We start from the raw sequence: 21,202 nt of genomic DNA on the forward strand, positions 1-21,202 counted from the left end.
GCCAGTCTACTCGAGCCTTTTGGTACCAAAGGAGTTCTTCTTGGTGAAGCACTGTATCCAAGTCTCTTCTTAATTTTGATTCTAACTTAATTAAGCCAGAATCTCTTTGTTGCGCCAACTTGGTTTGGATACCCTGTATTCGAGCCATTAATTGTTTCTTTTCTCTAAAAATATTATGGAACACATTCTTGTTCCACTCTTGCAACTCATTTGAAAAAGTGTGAAGGAGAGGAACAAGGGGAGCATTTTTATCCCATTTTTCACAGATACATTCTTCGAACTTCTCATGGGACATCCAAGCAGCTTGAAATCGGAAGGGCCTATTCAAGGCCTCAAGGGGAGCAAATCCATTCGAGGAAATGAGCAGGGGACAGTGGTCTGATTGAATTGCAGGAAGATGTTTCACTTGGGCCTTGTCGAATCTCTGGACCCAATTACCAGTGCATAAAGTCCTGTCTAAGCGCACACTTCTTCTTGAATCAACAGAATTGCCTCGGGCCCAAGTGTGAGCCGGTCCCGAGAACTCCACCTCTATCAACTAATTGTCATGAACCCATTGATTGAAATTACGGCTTCTACGCGAAGTTTCAGCACAGATCGTATTTCTTTCCCAGTCAAACCTCAGTTTCATTAAAATCCCCGGCTAGGAGCCACGTCTTGTTATTATTTTTTGCAAAGTCCGAGAGTTCCTTCCAAAGGTCATACCTCTTCGATGGGTCCGGGCTAGCATAAATAGCAGAGAAGTACCAAGGATCTTCACCAACTCTAGACACCGTCATAGTAATGTATTGATTCGATTGAGTAATTGGATCAATTGTAACTAATTCAGGTTTCCAATAAACCCAAATTCCACCACTAAAACCTTGAGCGTCAACCCGGGTGTGACCATTATATCCAAGCAAATTTGCAACTCGGAGCGCTTGATCCCCTCCCATATGGGTTTCTACCAGTGTAAGGACAATAGGCTTATTGTTTCGAACAACTTCTCTAAGGGCAGCAAGAGTATCTCATATTCTTTTAACAGTCCTTGTAACCGGTAACTGGGTAACCAAGTTCTTAATTCCCTGTCAACTCTAATTTAAGACATCTTTCATCTTCTCCAACTACTACTCCTCTGTCAGCGCCATTACTTCTCTGTTAATATTTTTTAAAAATTTCTCGTTCTCTTCGATGCTCATGTGAAGGCAGTGAACTGAATTCTTGCGTAAAAAGGGGAAAATTTGTGAACTTGGTGTTCGAATTCTACTGCAGCAGCAAAGAAAATTCTTGCCCAAGTTAGTGTGAATTACAGGAAACATATCTAAACCCTTAAATTGCGATTGGGTTTTTGTCAATTTCAAATTTATCTGTTGTGAATTGTGTTTGGTGGAGTATTGATAAGAGTTTATTACGGAGTAGAAAATTGTTTAATTAGAAAATTGTGACCTTTTTTTTTTCTGAATTCTAAACTCCGTATTAGGGAAAATTGCTCGGAGTGATTAGTGATTGACCCCTCTTCAATGGCTTTAATTGATGAAGTCACTCTTAAATTTTGGTATGGTGGTAATTTTAAGAAGGATAAAACTGGTGAAATAGTGTATAAGACCTTTAAGATGAAAATTTAGAATGAGGAGGTAAAAGCTTGGGAATAATTCGTAACAAAGAACACAGAAGATGAAGCAAGGAAAGGGGAGAATAAAATTAAGAGAAAAATAAAGGTCCGTAAAAGAATAACTAACACTCACTCACTCGGAGCCACGTGGATAGGTGACTGCCACGTAGGTTAGGAAACCTGCTATTGTAAGTGAAAACAGACAAAGGACCAGTAAAAGAATATGGGTGTAAAAGTTAGGATTATTATAAGTTAATTAAAAAGTGGGACTATTTTAAGAAGATAGGCAAAAGGTAGGATTATTAATTTCAATTTTTCCAAAATTAAATGGATTTTGATAGTTTGCATATCAAAGAAACCGACCGAAAGAGTATATATTGGCCTATTGGGGAGCCGGGGGAGGAAAATGAATTGTAAAATGTAGCTTTAAGGGTTATGTATAAGAAATTTGTAAGAGCCAAGCATTAAAAAAAATATCAAACATGATGTGATTTTGTTACAAGTTCGAAATTAATTGAGTGTAAGAATTATATCTAATGCTTATACATAAAACATAATCGCGCTATTTATTGAAAGCTCCTAAGATGAAAATGCAGCCTTGATTTTAGGTGGATAAATCTCTCAACTCATCTATTAATGCACTTAAGTCTGAATATGAAGATCCACCTTCCTGCAAAGCCTCCCATGCCATCTTCTTGTACTCTTTTGCTCTGCATCTCCTTTCTTCGGCTGCATCTCCCACCATGATTTCTTGCAAAGCTTTTGCTATGGCTTTTTGAGGTATAACATCTTCTATAGAAGGCGTTGTAGTGTACTTCTTAGCTCCGACAGGGACTCCAATCTTCAAAACCTGAGTTATCAACTTTTCATTGTAGAATTGCTCAGCAAACATAGGCCATGTAACCATTGGCAGACCTGCTGAGATCCCTTCAAGTGTCGAGTTCCACCCACAATGTGTTACAAAGGCTCCTATGGCTTCATGCTCCAATATTAGCACCTGAGGTGCCCAGCCTCTTATAATCAGACCTTTACCTGACATTTTCTCCTCGAATCCTCCAAGATCATCCTCGTTTCTAACAACCCAAATGAATTCCTGTCCTGAGGCTTCTAGAGCCATTGCAACCTCGTGCAGCTGAGGAGGAATAAGGTGTATTGTGCTTCCAAAACAGATATATATCACGGAATCTGGCTTCTTCGAGTTAAGCCATTTCAGACATTCGTGTTCACCTATAGAAGCCTGTTTACCTCTATTCGACTTTTGCTCAATGCTTCTGTTGTACAGTGAAACAGGACCTATATGCCATGCCCTCCTTCCAAGATCTTTCCTGAAATAATCTGCATAATCCGGCTCCAACTCATAAAAGCTGTTAACAATCACTCCGAAACAATTAAGTTCTGATTCCTTGACTGCATTGCTCCGTCTTTTGTATTCTGTATTGCCACCATTTTTCCATAAATCTGCTGATAGCTGCAATCTTGTCATATGTATTTCATGGGGGAGGTAAGGAAGAAGAAATGGTTCGTCATTAGATGTGACTTTCATGTAAGGTTCGTAAAGCCTAACAACTTCTAAAGCACAAAGGGAAAAGTAGCTAGTCCCATGAAAGACAAGCCGAGGGATGTTGAACTTGGCTGCAGAATCAGTAGCCCAAGTGAAGAACATATCAGCCACAAGGCAGTTAGGTCGAGTCTTTTCCAAGAACTGCTCGAGCTGCTCTCTTAGCATCGCAGCAGCCTTAAAGAACTTGTCCATCTCTCCAGGACCTAGAGCTTGCTCTAGATTTTCACATCCTTCAGGCAGGCCTGCTTCTTGAGCCGGGAACCTGAACACCTCGATATCAATCAATGGGGCTCCGGACTTGTTTCCCTTTTCAACGGCTGTAGTAAAGGTGTACGCGTTGAGAGGGGTGGTGATGATGGTTGCCTTGACACCGCGCGCAGCAAAGAGCCTAGCGATGTCGAGGGTGGGGATCATGTGGCCATGGGCTAAGAATGGGAAGAAAACTGCATGGAGCTGTTGAGGTTCAGCACCCATATTGATGATAAAATAATTGATAGAAAAATCTAGTCTAGTTAGAATTTTATAAGATTGATATACAATAATATATTGCGTTAGTATATATACTACGGAATTTATGATGTGATCTAGAATTGGTTGGAGCACCCTGGAAATGAGGGAAGCAAATTTGAAGTCGGCTAGTTATCAATTATGTCAATTCTTCAAGTTAAGAAACGTATTCGGTAAAATCAAGTGTTATTAGATTGATAGACAATGATATGTTGTGTGCGTATGTATATACGTACTGGGAAATACGGAGTATATGAATATGATCTAGAATTGCTTGGAGCTTGTTCGAAACGAGGGAAGCAAATTTGAAAATTGCTGGTCATCAATTACGTCAGTTTAGGAAGGCAGCTGCATCCTCTTCAATAGTCTCACAATAATATCTATGGAGTAGTTAGGTACTTAGCTTACGTTCTCTTCTAAGTTAAAAAAAGTACAGTATTTAGTAAAAATAAGCACTTCTAAATTTAAATAACAAATATAATACTACCTCTGATTCTTATTACTCGCAATAAAGGGATATTATTTAGGAGACATAAAATATTTTTTTGTTGCGAGTAATAAGAACCGGAGGTAGTAATAAACTATATTATAATTATTATTTTTGTTTAAAAGGGTAGAAAGCTAGATTAAGGATGTATGAATGAGTTAAGTTAAAGTTATTTCAGACCATAGAGATGATAAGAGTTAAAAGTTTATCCTTTAAGATTTTTTTTTCCTTTTTATTTTTTGGTTGTGTGTAAAACGGTCTATGACGTTAGGCAGTGTCTTTGGGCTTGGGGAACTAGAGAAATATCAGTGAAACGGTGGAAGTTACTAGGGAAGATGTTCTGGTGGAGGTTTGTGTTAAGCACATGCACAGTATAACCTATGTCCAAGAACATGACAAATTGAATTGGGAGCAATGTTATGCACAATATATTTTATTTGAGAGGCAACATATGTACTTATGTAAACATAAGCACTGTTTCGGTTGAAAACAATGGGACCTTGCCGAAGGTCCGCTGAAATGGAGAAGACTGGATTCGATCCAAGTTGTGTTGGGCCGAAGGTTTCCTGCACAGTGAACACACGTAAACTAGCCTCGGGGGTGTTTCCGAGGAAGGCCCCTCCGATGCTAAAGTCAGTACAATGTGTAAAAGGAAGACACCATGCAAGAGAGTTTGTAGCTTGAGGCTTTTGTGGAATATTTCTGAATGCAAGAATGAGCATATGAATCTGAACGTCCCCCATATCAATGTGTCAATATGATGGCTTTTATACCTCATCATACATGGAGAGGTTGGGCTTTAGCCCAATTGGCTTACTTTGTGGGCTGACCTTTGACTTTTGTGCAATTGGAGAGTTGAACCTTGACCTTGGGCTTTTAATTGGATCATTTAGTGCTTAGGCCCAATTTTGACTAAATTGGACCCAAACAACTTGCCCCCCAGACCCGATTTGGAAGGATGACGGGTCGGGTTTGATTTAATTCAGAAAAGGAGGGAAGTAAATGATTTAATTGATCCAAAAATTTGAGTTTAAACCGTAATTAATGAGATAACAACGGTTAATGATTGCGGAAGTTGGACGGATAATGGGCAGTTTAATCACAAGATCATGTGTTTAATGGTTACTTAGTGGGTATTTAAGAGAAATTAAAGCACAGACTCTTCGTATCCCGTACCTGGAGATATAAACAGAGGCGCGTCATTCTCCTCACTTATTCACCAACACAAACCCAGAATTCTTCGAGAGAGAAACCAAGAACCCGCATCAAAACTTCGCAAATTCCCCGAGCATTGAGCTTAGAAACTGAGACTTGCCACTACGAACTCGTAAATCGGCAACTTTCGCTTCAGATTAAGGTAAATTCCTTTGATTTCAGTTTATTTTTCTTCGAATTCGAACTCCTTCCCCTTTTCTTTCGACTTTTCTCTTCGAAATAATCCATGGCAAGAGGAGTTAGAGGTAGAGCTCGTGCTCCAAGAAGAGCAAGGCCGATTCCCGATCCTAGGAACAGGATTGGGACCTGGAATGGTCAAAGGCCGGAGTCTGACCCTGCTGAAGGGATTAGGGCGACTCCCCTTTCCTCGGCTCCTCCTCAAAGAACGGATGAGCCGAGCGCTTCTGGACGGGATGATGAAGTTCCCGCTGTCCTTTGGGATATCCTCCCTGGGTTTTCAGAGTGGGAGAATGCCGAAGTCGTTTCGGCCATGATAAAGAACCGCCCCTACTCATGGTGGGTAGAGAACGCCGATCAATATCGATTTGCCGAGCAAATTGAGTTGCATTACGGCATTTTTGAAGCTGATGGATATTGGTGCCGAATGCCCTCAGCATCCGATAGAATCCATCGTCCACCCCCGGGGTATGTGGGGGTGTACACGAGACAGCTTCAGTATGGGCTGAGGTTCCCTTTGGACGTTTTCGTCCGAGACTTGCTGATCCATTACAACATTTCCCTATGTCAGCTAACCCCCACCAGCATCCGAAGGGTGATGACATACTTATGGGTCTGCAAGTTCTTCAAGTACGTGCCGAACCTGCACTGCTTCAGAAAGCTCCATCGGCTAGTGCCAAATATTCAAAGTGGGCACGGAAGCCATGGTTCTGGGTGGTATCGGATTGAGTCCCGGCCCCAATATTTGACCATGTGGCCAAATGACTCTTCAGACAAGGACTGGAGAGGTCAATGGATTTGGGTTAGGGCACCCACAGATCCGGGCCACCCTTGCGTCTTCAGCGCTCCCCGGTACTTAGCTGAGCCTGATCCCGAAATGGGAAGTCTAGGTCCCCCCGCAGATAACGGGGCGGATCCGAACCTGGATCAGCAACATATCTTCGGCAAGCTGCCGAACCCGGGGGGAAGTGGTCGAATGCAGCATATCCCGGAGACTTGGCTCCCCGATACGCATTACGTTTTCCAAGAGAACATGCTAGCAGCTGTTGGCCTCAGCCGAAAGTTTAAGGATGGTAAGCTTCTTCGGCTGGGGCCGAGGCTTTTTAACTACCTCTTTTTCTTCTCTCGCTTTGCTTTTTTTTTTTTTTTTTATGCTGTGCCGACATATCTGAGCTAAACTTTTTCCCTTTCCTTTTTTCAGAGCGGGACGAGACCAACGTTGGTATTAACTACGCTCGTCTTGGTGTTAACCGAGAGCGAGTTGTAACTGAACGGGCCCCGTCTATCACTGAGCCGAGGCATAGGGAAGTTCATCTGGATTCTTCCCACTTCCAAATTGAGGCTGTTGCTCTGTATCAGAGGCAGAAGCCTTGGTGGAAGAAGAGAGACCCTTGGTTTCAGCTGCTGAACGAAGAAGCTGAAGCTGCCCGCACAGCCGAAGAGGTTGCACGGGTACTTGAGGCTTGCGAAGGAGGAGAAGGGTCCTCCAGAGCTGCTGAAGCCGAAGCTGCAGCTAGAGCAGCTGAAGAAGACGAGGCTTTGCTGAAAACCTCGGTGAGCTTTCAGACAACTTTTTTCTTTTTTTTTTTTTTTTTTTTTTTTTTTTTTTTTTTTACTCACATTCTTCTTCCCCCCTGTCTGTTACAGTCTGAAGAGAGTAACAGACACAGAGAAGGCAAAGCTCCTGTTCGTCCCGAAGACCAAATACAAGAGTCTTCAGACTCAGATATGGACGAGCAGCCCCTTCTGAAAAGGCGCCGAAGGATGGCCATCATCGGCCCTCATGACTTTCAGCAGAGGCCGATGACCATCGGCGTCGCAATAAGGGAACCTGAGGAAGGCAATGGATCGCCGAGGGTTCCCCAGCCAACACCCCAATCTCCTCAAAAGACCCCTCCGCCACCTCCTGAGATGGAGGTGGATCAGAGAACTCCCGAACCTAAGGGAGGGGTCCAAGAAGAAATGAAGAAGAGTGCTGATGAGCACGAAAATAAGGATGCCGTGATGTCCAGCGCTGAGGGCTTCACGGCAGACATCGCAAGAGAGGTTGAGGCTTTCGTCCTCACCCCTGAAGAAGAGGAGGTCATAGTAATTGACTCCTCTGAGAAGGATGATGCTGAGACAACCAAAGCTAATCAAGCTCCATCGTCATCCTTCCCTTCTTTCCAGACTCTGCATTCTGGAGAAATGGGTTTCTCGGCCCCCCGAATTCCAATCCCAGATCACATCTGGGACCTCATATGGGGTCAAAACCGAGAAGGAGCTGCAGCCTACTTCGGCAATTTTGCTGGCATGTCCGAAGTAGACAGGGCAAGGATCTGGTCGCTGAAGGCCACTGCTGGGATGGGCGAATCCAGCAGATCAGTTCCTGACCCAGCCAGGTCTAACCAACTGCTGATGATGCAGGTAATTTTCCTTCATTTCCTCCGAAATTCAGCTCTTTATATATATATATATTTTTTTTTATTTATTATTTTTTTTTTCTTCCTGTTTTCAGTTCGTGCACAATCAGACTCTCACTGTAGAGCTGATAGATACCCTACAAGATAGGGTAGACGCTGCTGTGCACGAAAAGAAGGTGGCTGAAGAGGAAGTTAAGCTTGCTAAGCTGAAGCAAGCAGCAGCTGAAGAGAAGCAGCAGGAGGTTGAGGAGTACGGGAAAAAAGCTGCCGAAGCCCTGAAAACCTTCTGCGATGCTATGGAGAAGGAAGTTTTTCCCCCACTGATGGAAGGGGAAAAATTCCTTCAGGAGCATATGGGAGTGGACGTCTCCAAATTCAAGGCTGCCGTTGAGAGCCGAATTCAAGAAGGAACTGCTGCACAAGCTGAAGTGCAGCAGCGTCTAGAGGCTCTTGAAGCCAGCCGAATGGCTGCTGAAGAGTTGCTCCTGGCCAAAGACGTCCAACTCTCAGAGGCTGTTGCTGCTGCTGAAGCCCAAAGAGCTAAATTCCAAGAGGCTGAGGATCAATTGCTGATCCAGAAAGTTGAAGTGGCCCAGGCTCAGACAAAGGCTTTCCAAATTCAGCAAGAGCTGAATGAGCTGAAAGGTTCCTCCTCCCAAGTCGCTGATGAGCTGAAGAAATCCAAGGAAGACTTGGAGGAGACCCAGAAGAAGCTGGCTGATGCTGAGGCTTTACTCAAAGTCCGTGTTTATACCCAAGAGGAATATGAGATGGGTTTCAGAAACGGATTCCGAGTATGCCGAAGAGTCTGCCTTCATGCTGAGCCGAAACTGGACTGGTCTAAATGTGCAGAGTGGGTCCAGAATCCCGAAGACCCTCACATGAAGTATGCAACTCCAGCCGAAGCTGAAATTCTTAAGGCTGAGGAAGCCGAAGAGGAAGCTGAAAGACTGGAGTTGGAAGCTGAGCAGAGGGAAAGGGAGGCTCGGCAAAGTGCAAAGCCCGCTTCTTCTGCTGCTGGGGCTGAGGCCACCATGGGGCTCAACGCTGATCAGTCTGATCCTCCGGCTGAAGCATAGGAACTCGGGCAGTCGTCTTCAGAATCTTGCGGTTCATCATGTGCTTAACTTTAGACTTGCCGCTTTCTGAGTTTTTTGCCTTGTTTTTTGCTTCAGCTTGCCTTGTCGTACAGCAGTTTTATTTTTTTGCTTATGTACGTATTTCGGCAGCTGTTATTTTCCGCTTGTGGGCGGCTGCCGATACTGAATTATTGAACTTGTAGCTCAATTTTTGAGCATGAAATATTAATCTAATGCTCTTTTCTTCAGTTGCTTTACTTTTGAATGCTTTACTGTTTCTTTTCTTCAACTCTGCCGAACATAGTTGCACTGAGTGCTTCTTGCCCCCACAGAAATTGAAGTATGACTTCAGTTGAATAAGCAATTTCTGAACTTCTTCAAAATGGGTATCCGAAACACAGGGCCAACTGAAGGCAATGCTTCTGGGATACAAGTCTTACTGAAGATTGACTTCAGCTGAAAGACCAGCGTTCTTAAAGAATACGCATATCCGAAACACAGGGCCAACTGAAGGCAATGTTTCGAATAATGGCTTTCTGGGATACAAGGCTCAGTTAAGGCAATATCCCAGAATTGTCCATGGACTAATGTCTTTGGAGAACAGGTCTTACTGAAGTTTGATTTCAGCTGAAAGACCAGTGTTCTTTAAAAAGACGAGTTTTGTAAGCCATCTGAAACCCAGTTATCCGAAGGCGAAGGTTTCAGACGAGGCTGATTTAAAAATTTTCAACTGTTGCTGTTATCCTTGATTTTCTGTCTATCTTTGAAAAATGGATACCCGAAACACAGGGCCAACTTAAGGCAATGTTTCGGATAATGGCTCTCTGGGATACAAGGCTCAGTTAAGGCAATATCCCAGATTTGTCCATGGACTCATGTCTTTGGAGAACAAGTCTTACTGAAGTTTGACGTCAGCTGAAAGACCGGTGTTCTTTAAAAAGACGAGTTTTGTCAGCAATCTGAAGCCCAGTTACCCGAAGGCGAAGGTTTCAGACGAGGCTGAATAAAAAACCCTTAAAGAGTAGATAGAACAAAGAAAATTTTGAAAGGATAAATTGTAAATATTTATATAAATGGCGGCTCCAAGGCCTTTCATTAGTTCAAAATGTACTTACAAAGATTGTTCTGCCCCGAAGGGTTTACACATGATATTTTTTCAGTACATCAGCGTTCCAGTGATTTTTCAACTCAGTTCCATCCAACTGCCGAAGTCGGTATGTCCCTGGCTGAAGCTCATCATAAATTTCATAAGGTCCCTCCCATGTAGCTGAGAGCTTCCCATGGATTCGGCCTTTCTGAACTGCAGCAGCATTCCGAAGGACAAGATCTCCAATTTTGAGAGGCCTTGCATGGACCCTTCGGTTATAAAATTTGCTGACTCTCTGCTTATAGGCCGCCATTTTATCTCGAGCTGAGTCTCTTACTTCGTCGAGGAAATCGAGAGATTCCCTCATCAGTCGCTCATTCTCAGCCGAGAAATGGTGCACTCGAAGGCTCTCCGAGCCAATTTCCACTGGAAGGACGGATTCGGCACCATACACCAGTTCAAAAGGTGAGTGGCCCGTTGCCTCTTTTTCAGTTGTCCGAAGGGACCAAAGGGTTCCAGGGAGCTCCTCTAGCCATTTGGACTTTTGATCTTCCACCCTCTTCTTGAGGGCACTTAAGATCTGTTTATTTGCTGCTTCGGCTTGTCCGTTACTCTGCGGGTGGCATACTGCTGAAAATGCCAGTTTTATGCCGAACTGATCTGTATATCGCTTCAGCGGTAAGTTGTCAAATTGCCTCCCATGATCGAAGACAAATACTCTCGGGATGCCAAAGCGAGTGATGATATTCTGCCAGATAAATTTTCTGACAGTTTGCTCTGTAATGTTCGAGGCTGCTTCGGCCTCGATCCATTTACTGAAGTAGTCGACACCAACTATCAGCCATTTTTTCTGGTACACAGCCTCTGGAAATGGTCCCAGTATATCCAGTCCCCATTGGGCAAACGGGAGTGGATTAAGGATCGGCTGAAGATCCCTTGCTGGCTGATGGATAACTGGAGCATATTTTTGACATTTTTCGCATTTCCGAACCAGCTCCTTAGCATCTGCGATCATGGTGGGCCAGTAATATCCGGCCCTCAATGCCTTGTGGGCTAAGGTTCTTCCCCCAATGTGGTTCCCACAGATGCCGAGGTGAATCTCCCGCAGGATATAATCTGCATCTGTTGGTCCCACGCATTTCAGCAATGGGGCTGAGAAGGACTTTTTCAGAAGTTCCCCCCTGAAGACAATGAACCTAGAGCTGGTTCTCTTCATTTTGGAGGCCAAAGCTTTGTCCTCAGGAGTTTCTCCCCGAAGCTTAAAAGCTAAAATGGGTTCCATCCAACTAGGCTCTGGGTCAGCGCAGCACACTTCAGGTGCTTCGTCGACACTTCTTACTCGACGCACTTCTACATATACAGACCTGTTCAGCTCGGTAAAAGATGAACTAGCAAGTTTGGAGAGTGCATCGGCCTGAGTATTCTGACCCCTTGGGATCAGCTGAACCTCAAAAGTTTTCAGCTCTGCAATGACTGATTTGATCTTGGCAAGATAAGCTATCATGGAGGGCTCTTTGGCCTCATAGCTGCCACTGATCTGATATGCAACTAGCTGAGAGTCTGTTTTTAAGCAGACATGATCGGCTTCCAAGGAGATGCATAATTGTAGGCCGGCGATTGCTGCCTCATATTCGGCTTCATTGTTCGAGGCCTTAAAAGAAAATTTTAGTGCATACTCAAAGGATTTGCCTTCGGGAGAAGTTATCACTACTCCTGCCCCCGAACCGTTTTCGGTGGAAGACCCATCCGTAAACACGGTCCAGACTTTCTTTTCACTGTCCAGCACTTCTTGGTATGAGCATTCGGCCAAGAAATCCGCCAGGGCTTGAGCCTTAATGGCAGCCCTCGGACGGTAGCTGATGCTGAATTCGGTGAGCTCAAAAGCCCACTTGGCTAGCCTACCGGATTTTTCAACCTTGCCAAGAACTTTTTCCAATGGCTGATCAGTTAAGACCACTATCTGATGGCAATCAAAATAGGGCCTCAGCTTCCGAGCAGCTACTACTACCGCGAAAGCAACTTTCTCGAGTAGAGGATAGCGGGTCTCGGCATCCGTCAGTGTATGACTGACGAAATAAATCGGTTGCTGACTCTTACTCTCTTCCCTCAGCAATACTGCGCTGATGGTGGCCGGGCTAACGGCCACATATAGGTATAGAGTTTCTCCTTCAACTGGGCTAGCCAGCGTTGGGAGTTGAGCCAGATGCTCCCGAAGCTGTTGAAAGGCGTCTTTTTGCTCTTCCTCCCAAACAAGCTCTTTTGTTTTCGGGAGTTTCAGGGCTTTGAAGAAGGGTAACCCCTTATCCGAAGCTCTGGAAATGAACCTCGAGAGGGCTGCCATTCTTCCGGTGAGCCGCTGAACATCCCGCTTCGTTTTCGGCTCAGGAAGGTCGAGCGCCGCTTTGACTTTAGAGGGATTGGCATCAATCCCCCTTTTGCTGACCATGAAACCCAGGAATTTCCCTGACTTCACGCCGAAGACACACTTCTTCGGATTCAGCTTCATTTGATGCTTTCTCAAGGTGGCGAAAGTTTCAGCCAGGTCCTTTACATGGTCCTCTAGTTTTCTGCTTTTGACGATCGAATCGTCAACATAGACTTCCATGTTTCGGCCCTTTTGATCGGCGAAAACTTGATCCACCAGCCTTTGATAGGTTGCCCCCGCATTTTTCAATCCGAAGGGCATCATTTTGTAATTATACACCCCAGCGTTCGTGACGAATGCTGTCTTGGCTCGATCGTCGGGGTGCATAAAGATCTGATGATACCCCGAGAATGCGTCCATGAAACTAAGCAAGGCATGGCCACTTGTCGAATCGACTAGCTGATCGATTCTTGGCAAGGGATAGAAATCCTTTGGACAAGCCTTATTTAGGTCCGTGAAGTCAACGCACATCCTCCAGGTACCATTGGGCTTCTGAACCATCACCACATTTGCCAGCCATTCCGGATATTGGCAAGGTTCAATGAACCCTGCCTCCAATAATTTTTTGACTTCGGCTGCGATGTCTCGGTTCTTATTGGCGGAGTAATTCCGCTTCTTTTGCTTAACTGGTCGACACGCTGGGTCAACATTAAGCTTATGGGAGATGAGGTCTGAACTTATCCCGGGCATATCAGCTGCCGAGAAAGCAAACACATCTCTGTTATCCCGAAGGAGCTGAATAAGTTCACAACGGGTGTTAGGATCAAGGTCCATCCCGATTGTTACACATTTCTCAGCATCTCCTTCGGCCAACTCAACTGTTTCAGTCTGTTGGTCCATGTCCATTGCCGATGGACTGGACTCTTCAGAATCTGGTCTGCTGCCAATGTCAGCAGGTGTCCCAGTCTTTGTGTTCTTCGGCTGGCTCTCTGAGTCTTGCGGCTCAGCTGAAGAGTCAACCTTTTCCCTTTCGGGACCTTTTTCTCTGGGCACGGATCCTTGGGCCGAAGCACTTAGGCCTTTCGGCTTTTTTGCGCTTGGCTCTCTTTCTTTTTCTTTCTCCTCCTCATCCTTGTCGTCATCTGGGCGACTATTGGATGGCTTGAGGTAGTTTCACCTTCGGGCGTCCTTTTGGTTGCCCTGTATCCTTTCGGGGAAGCCGGCGTCTGAGACGTAAATCATCAGCTGATGATAAGTTGAGACGACCCCTTGGATCTCGTGAATTATGGGTCTCCCCAAAATCACGTTGTACACTGAAGGAGCGTCGATGACCAAAAACTCAATCATGACGTTCCGGGCTGCCTCATCGCAACCGATGGTGACAGGAAGTGTCACCTTCCCATCTGGATAAGTTGAAGCCCCATTGAACCCGGATACCGGATAGGGTACCGGCGTAAGGTGCTTGGGCTTCAGCTTAATTTGGTTGTAGGCCTTTCGGAACAGAATGTTTGCTCCGCTGCCACCGTCAACAAGGACCTTACTGACGTCGTGGTTGGCCACCGTGGCGATGATCACCAACGGATCCTCGTGAGGGAACGTAATCCCCCGGCAGTCGGCGGCTGTGAACGTCATGTTCGGCACCGGCGACTGGGGAGATTGAATGTCAGCGTTGTTCACCTGGTGAGTCAAAGCTCTAAGGTGACGCTTGTGCTCCCTCCGAGAGAATATTCCTCCCGAGATAACATTGATCGGAGGGAATTTCCCCTCCGGTTTTTTACTGTTTTTCCGGGGGAAATCGAGGTCCTGCCGAGGGTCCTTTGCTAGCCTCTCGGATTCTTTTTTCTCGCGGTGATCCGCGATGTATTTTTTCAAGTATCCCTTCCGGACCATGTCCTCTATCTGGTCCTTCAGCTGGATACACTCCTCAGTGTTGTGGCCCGAAGACTCGTGGAACTCACACCACTGATTTTTATTTTTTCGCTGATACCACTCTGGGAGTGGTCTCGGCTTTCGGTAACTCTGCTCCTCCTTCGTCACACTGTAAATTTTGGCGCGTGGAAGAGAGAGCGGAGTGTAGGACTCATATCTGCCTGTGTATGAGGCAAACCTGTCCTTCTTTAGGTCGTTGGCCAAAGATGGCTCCGGAGCCTTTGATTTTCCCTTTGCCTTATGGCCTTGGCCTTCAGACAAGGGTATTTGCCTCTGTTTCCCTCCCCCGGATTGAGGTTGGGTTTTTGCTTTATTCCATTCTTCGGCTCGGATGAACTTATCCGAAGCACTAAGAGCTTCCTCCAAGGTCTGCGGGGTATGCATGACCATGAAGTCTAGGAATTTTCCTGGCTGAAGGCCATTCTGCATTGCAAAAACAGCTAGCCCCTGGTCCAGCTGGGAGACGCTTGATGACTCGTTACTGAAACGGGTCAGGTAGTCTCGGAGGCTTTCGGTTTCCCCCTGTTGCAGACTCATGAGCTCTGCGGTAGTCTTCTCTCGGCGGTTTGCCGTGGAAAACTTGCTCCTGAACTTGGAGGACAGATCATCCCAACCTGTTATGGAGCCTTGCCTTACTCCCTTGGAGATCCACGCTTGCGCGACCCCCTTGAGAGTGGTTGGGAAATATTTGCACCAAGTCGCCTCGGATCTGGGGCAAAGATGCATATGAGTCTCATACGAGGCCACGTGGTCCTTCGGATCCGTGGTCCCGTCATATGTGATATGCGACGGTATTTTAACCATGGGTACGCGCTCTTCCAGTATCCATTGCTCGAATGGTGAACTAGCGCTCTTCCCACCATCATGGTCTAACTTCCTCCGCTGATGCCGGGTATGCGGAGGAGTTCGATCACGAGGTGGTGGCATATTTTGTGCCCTCATCGCCTCCATGAGTACTGCCAGCGCTCTTGCCACCTCTTCCGAGCTGGGCCCCGTCAAAGGGGTCCTCGGCCGAGTGTGGGAATGAGGGCGCGCAGCCGATGGTTGGCTTTGGGACACTGAATATGTCCTATGATCGGACTCACCCCTGCTAGACCGAGAGTGGCCCGACCTATAATGAGAGTCATGAATTACGGGAGATAGGGAATCCTCCTTGTATGATCCTCCCCCCGAGACGGCACCCTTGGGAGAGTTCCGGTCCGGCGAGGGCGATAGTGTAGGGGTTTTAGGCTTTTCGCCCGCTCCTTGACGGAGGCTTTTGCTCTTGCGGTTCTTAGCCATGGCTGCTAAGATAATTGCAAGATGATCTTGGTTAGGAATTTGGCTTAAAGATTTTTGAAAGTCTTCCCCACAGACGGCGCCAAATTGTTTCGGTTGAAAACAATGGGACCTTGCCGAAGGTCCGCTGAAATGGAGAAGACTGGATTCGATCCAAGTTGTGTTGGGCCGAAGGTTTCCTGCACAGTGAACACACGTAAACTAGCCTCGGGGGTGTTTCCGAGGAAGGCCCCTCCGATGCTAAAGTCAGTACAATGTGTAAAAGGAAGACACCATGCAAGAGAGTTTGTAGCTTGAGGCTTTTGTGGAATATTTCTGAATGCAAGAATGAGCATATGAATCTGAACGTCCCCCATATCAATGTGTCAATATGATGGCTTTTATACCTCATCATACATGGAGAGGTTGGGCTTTAGCCCAATTGGCTTACTTTGTGGGCTGACCTTTGACTTTTGTGCAATTGGAGAGTTGAACCTTGACCTTGGGCTTTTAATTGGATCATTTAGTGCTTAGGCCCAATTTTGACTAAATTGGACCCAAACAAGCACCTATGGTTTTACCGTTGGCTAGAATCAAATTAATCTACGCTAATTTTATATTTTAATCCTGTATAGAGAGACATAAATAGCTTTATCATCTTCTTACAACAAATTTATAAGCTTAGTCGTTGCTAATATTTTGGACATCTTAAAGTAATATACGTGACTATTATTAGGGAGCACAATAGGTACTAGCATAGTTGTCTTATTAATTAGACTAAAATTTGACGTATGCGGTATGGAGGTCCACAAGTTGCGTATCCATTCGGAAGACAATCTTCAATCTTCTTGTGGCTGAAGGTTCAAGCATTTATGAGACATTTGTAGAAAGTTGGTATGAACAAGACAGTAGAATACAAGTATATTCATAGCATATATTTTATCAGACCCCTTGTTGTATTAGAAAGCGACAAGTAAAAGAGTGATAATTTTTTTTTCTTTCTAAAAAATGGTCCTGATAATGTTACAAGCAAGAAAATTTAGGAGTCTGAAGATGTTAAGAACTATACTGATTGACTAAATTAATCATGCATTTAAGCATGATAATGCCTTAATTCATTGATAAATGCACCTAAATTCGAATATGATGAACCATCTTCTTCAACAGCCTTTAGTCCCAACTCCTTCAGCTCCTTTGCCCTGTATCTCCTCTGTTGCGCCTCATCTCCCTCCATTATGTCTCTCAATGCCTTCTCTATCGTGTCCTAATTAACCAAATCATCGATGTAAGGATCCCAACGACATTTCTTAGCTCCAATAGGGACCCCGGTCTTTAATACCTCGGTCACTAATTTTTCGTTGTAGAATTGTTCAGCGAAACCAGGCCATGTAATCATAGGCACACCAGCAGTGATGCCTTCTAGGATCGAGTTCCACCCACAATGAGTCACGAATGCTCCTACGGCTTCATGCTCTAAGATGAGCAGCTGTGGTGCCCAACCTTTTAGTATTAGGCCTTTGCCTTCCATCCTTTGTTTATATCCTGGTGGCAGCCACTCTTCACTCTTTAAGTCCTCATCATTCTTTACAAACCAAAGAAGTTTTTGTTCAGAAGCTTCTAAAGCTACTGCAATTTTATGCAACTGAGGTACTGAAAATTGAGTCATGCTTCCGAAACACATGTAAATGACTGAATCCTGTTGCTTAGAGTTGAGCCATTGTAAGCACTCGTGTTCATCTATCGAAACTTGATTATTTCCTCTTCGCGCTGCTTTGTCCTCAATGCTCCTATTGCAGAGCGAAGCAGGGCCAATATGCCATGCCCTCCTTCCTAATTCCTTACTGAAGTAGTCTGCATAATCAGGTTCCAACTCGTAAAAGCTGTTAACAATTACACCAAAACTCTTGAGTTCTGATTCTTTGATCAAATCGAATTCTGTTTTGGCATCACTTTGCTCCTCTTTCCTTAAATCCTCTTGAATTTGCAATTTTGTGATCTTTATCTCATGGGGTAGAGAAGGAAGGATGAATGGTTCTTCATCAGACGAAACGTTCAAATAAGGCTTATGTAGCCTAACAACTTCCTGAACACAAAGAGCAAAGTAGCAAGTCCCATGGAACACCACTCTAGGGACACCGAACTTTGCTGCACATTCAGTAGTCCATGGTAAGAACATATCAGACACTAGACAGCTTGGTCGAACATTCTCCAAGTATTGTTCGAGCTGCACCTCTAGCATCTTGACTGCCTTCATGAAGTTCGAGACCATGCCTATTGGTATGGCTTGAGTTACGTTCTCACACCCTTCAGGCAAACCACATTGTGTTGTTGGGAATTCGAAGAGCTCAACATGAATCATAGGTGATCCGACTTGTTTTCTCTTTTCAATGGCTTTGGTGAAGATTGATAGGTTATGAGGTGTGGTGATGATGGTTGCCTTGACACCTCGAGCTGCAAAGAGGTTCGCGATATCTATGGTGGGGTTCATGTGACCATATGCCATGAATGGGAAGAAAACTACATGGAGTTGTTGAGGTTCATCGTTAGCCATTTTTTATGAGAAAATCAAAAAATAGATCAGGTAAACTAAATGGTTAAATTGCTAGATAGCCTAGATTTCAATAATGGTTTCAGTAGTATAGGCAAGAAGCATAATCTTTTATGTAACATATCAATATATCATGTTCTTGTATTACTTTGAGTCTAGAATAAATTGATAAGTGGTCAGCAATTAATGGAGTATTATTATTGGGAAAGCTACACATGGCTTGTATTGAAAACATCAATAACATATCTATATAAATGTTATTGCCTTCTAATTGGTTCTGTGATTAAAAAACAAGAAACTTTTTACGTGGGTTTTGGCAAGAAAGGGACATTGTCTTAGTGAAGTATTGGACTATTGGTGTAGACAACCAGTACAACGACACATGAAATTTGTTTATGTTAATATCCGAGATTAATCAACGACACATGTAAAAGTTATTAGCTTAGCTAAGATATTGACATAGGTTTTTTTTTTCTGTGTATAATGCTTTATCCCAATAACAGCACAATCAAAATATGACTAAAACTCACTGCTAATTGGAATAAAATCAACAAAAGTAAGCTAATGATTTTGCTCCTTAAGAAAACCCTAAATACCTCATAATCAGTCATTAAGGTTTCTAAATGGGCCTAATAACACCGAAAAAATAACGGGTTTGTCCATATAGGAAGAAACCCATAAGCCCAAAAAACATAATAATTGTCATTAACATTATCTACATTTTTAGCACTCCATAGAATTTTCATAATTATTGTCTTATGACTTTTAGACCATATACTAATCATGTTTTTGAAAATGGTAATCTCTCAATTCATTTATCAATGAAGTTAAATCACAATATGATGAACCATTTTCTTCTATAGCCTTTCTTGCCATTTCCTTCAACTTCCTTGCCTTGTTTCTCCATTCTAGACCCTTATCGCCGTCCATTATCTTTCTGACCGCATTCACTATGTTTTCGTGCTTCACAAGATCTTCTATAAAATGCACCACTTGCCACTTCTTAGCTCCAACAGGAGCCCCAATCTTTAAAACATTGTTCACCAATTTTTCGTTGTAGAATTGCTCAGCGAAAAGAGGCCATGTAACCATAGGTACACCAGCTGAGATTGCCTCTAGTGTCGAGTTCCACCCACAATGAGTCACAAATGCTCCTATTGCTTCATGCTGTAAGATTAGCACTTGTGGAACCCATCCTCCTATTACTAGACCTTTTCCTTGAGTCCTTTCCTTAAACCCTTGAGGCAACCATTCTTCACTCATTCGATATTTATCTTCCCTCACAACCCAAATAAATTCATAATCCAAATCGTCTAGAGCCCTTGCAATCTCTTGTAATTGAGGCGCTATCAAGTGAGCCAAGCTTCCAAAACATATATAAATCACTGAATTCGGCCTCTTTGAGTTGAGCCATTTTAAGCACTTATGTTCATCCAAGGAACACTCATCCTTTTGGCTCTTATTGCATAGTGATACGGGGCCTATATGCCATGCTCTCCTTCCTAATTGCTTCCTAAAGAAGTCGGCATAATCAGGTTCCAACTCATAGAAGCTATTGACAATCACTCCATAACATTGGACTTCCGATTCTTGAATCTTCTTATGCCTTCTCTTGAGTTCAGATTGCTCTCCTTCAACCAAATACTCTCGAGGAAGTTGTGACCTTGTTAGCATAATCTCGTGGGGAAGAAAAGGAACAACAAACGACTCATCATCATTAGAGACATTGTTGTAAGGCTGGTGCACCATAACCATCTCTTTAGTACAATGTGCAAAGAGGCTAATTCCATGGAATACAAGCCTAGGTATGTTGAACTTAGCTGCACACTCGGTTGCCCATGGGAAGAACATGTCGGCCACAAGACAATGTGGCCGCGTCTTCTCCAAGTACTGCTCGAGCTGCTCTCTTAGCATCGATGCAGCCTTGATGAACTTCTCTGCCATGTCTAAAGACATCATGGCTTGCTCCAAATTCTCACATCCTTTGTACAACCCATTTTCTACTGATGGAAACCTAAACACCTCGATTTCTATCATTGAACGACCTTCATTAATTTTCTTACTCTTTTCAATTTCTTTTGTGAAGAAGGGGGAGTTCAGAGGGGTGGTGATGATGGTACACTTGACACCGCGAGCTCCAAAGAGCTTCGCGGTGTCAAGTGTTGGGATCATATGGCCATGAGCCATAAATGGGAAGAACACTACATGAAGCTTGCCTTGATAATATTCATTGACCATGTTTCTCTTAACAGGTTATTGTTTACTATTGAAATGCAAGATTATTATGAAAGAACAAATTATTATAGCGATTGTATTGATATTATACGAATTAATAAATTAAATTTGATCAGTAACATTGTATGTAATGCTAATATGAAGTAGCAAAGTAGCCACGTGATAGAGTGAACAACATTATTGTGGAATCAAAGGCCAGTTGTTGCATGATCTTTTGTGAATGATTTTTTTGTATTATCTTAAATCTGATGATTGGTCTGTAATTATGCAAAACTTCTTAGTAGAAACAAAAATCCAGCTCGAAAGGTGCATTAGCAGCAGTATGAGAACAAGATTAGTTTCATTAAAATAATATTTTCATGAAAACTAAGGTATTGTTTTTTTTTTTTTCCTTTCTATGTCATGTGGAATAATTTTATTGTCTTTTGTGCTATAATTATACCTCTAAAATATATATAAAAAAAATAATAATAATAAGAGTTGGGACTTTACTAACTAAGCGAGTTCCCATCATTTTATCATTATAACATGTTTTGTTTGGACGAGTTTGGATTGATCCAATCTCAGGTGTAAAAATAAATATGAGATCGAACTTGTATCTAGAAACGGAAAGAGTAAAAAAAAAAAAAAAAAACACATGAATAATATTGTCATTGTTTTGAAGGAAAGGTGGATAATTAATAATTATCAAATCAACCATTGTCTCCCACTAAGATTTTTTTCACCATTCTGTAAATTAGTTAAAGTTGCTCAAATTAAAGC

At 43.7% G+C, this 21,202-nt stretch overlaps 2 protein-coding genes and 1 pseudogene across 2 annotated transcripts in view; all 3 read right to left on the minus strand.

The window, feature by feature from the left end:
* Nucleotides 1-2,005: 2,005 nt before the first annotated feature.
* Nucleotides 2,006-3,714, minus strand: LOC110682486 (scopoletin glucosyltransferase-like). The gene has a single exon (XM_021858827.1). It carries the CDS (start codon nt 3,624-3,626, stop codon nt 2,196-2,198), a length of 1,431 nt encoding a protein of 476 aa, XP_021714519.1. The 5' UTR covers nt 3,627-3,714; the 3' UTR covers nt 2,006-2,195.
* A 12,852-nt stretch (nt 3,715-16,566) lies between these two features.
* Nucleotides 16,567-18,389, minus strand: LOC110682505 (annotated as a pseudogene).
* The window catches only part of LOC110682496 (scopoletin glucosyltransferase-like), an 8,945-nt gene continuing 4,309 nt past the window's right edge, over nt 16,567-21,202 (minus strand). Inside the window, exon 3 of the mRNA XM_021858838.1 lies at nt 16,567-21,202. This exon is cut by the window's right edge and continues 1,182 nt beyond it. Within this exon, the coding sequence (XP_021714530.1) occupies nt 18,983-20,443 (1,461 nt within the window). The 5' untranslated portion in view covers nt 20,444-21,202 and the 3' untranslated portion in view covers nt 16,567-18,982.

The sequence above is a fragment of the Chenopodium quinoa genome, unplaced genomic scaffold (assembly GCF_001683475.1).
Source record: "Chenopodium quinoa cultivar QQ74 unplaced genomic scaffold, ASM168347v1, whole genome shotgun sequence".
Taxonomy (NCBI): Eukaryota; Viridiplantae; Streptophyta; class Magnoliopsida; order Caryophyllales; family Amaranthaceae; genus Chenopodium; species Chenopodium quinoa.

Bases quoted from the DNA above. Each gene is read 5' to 3' on its own strand.
- LOC110682486 (XM_021858827.1), bottom strand. From the start codon at position 3,626: ATGGGTGCTGAACCTCAACAGCTCCATGCAGTTTTCTTCCCATTCTTA.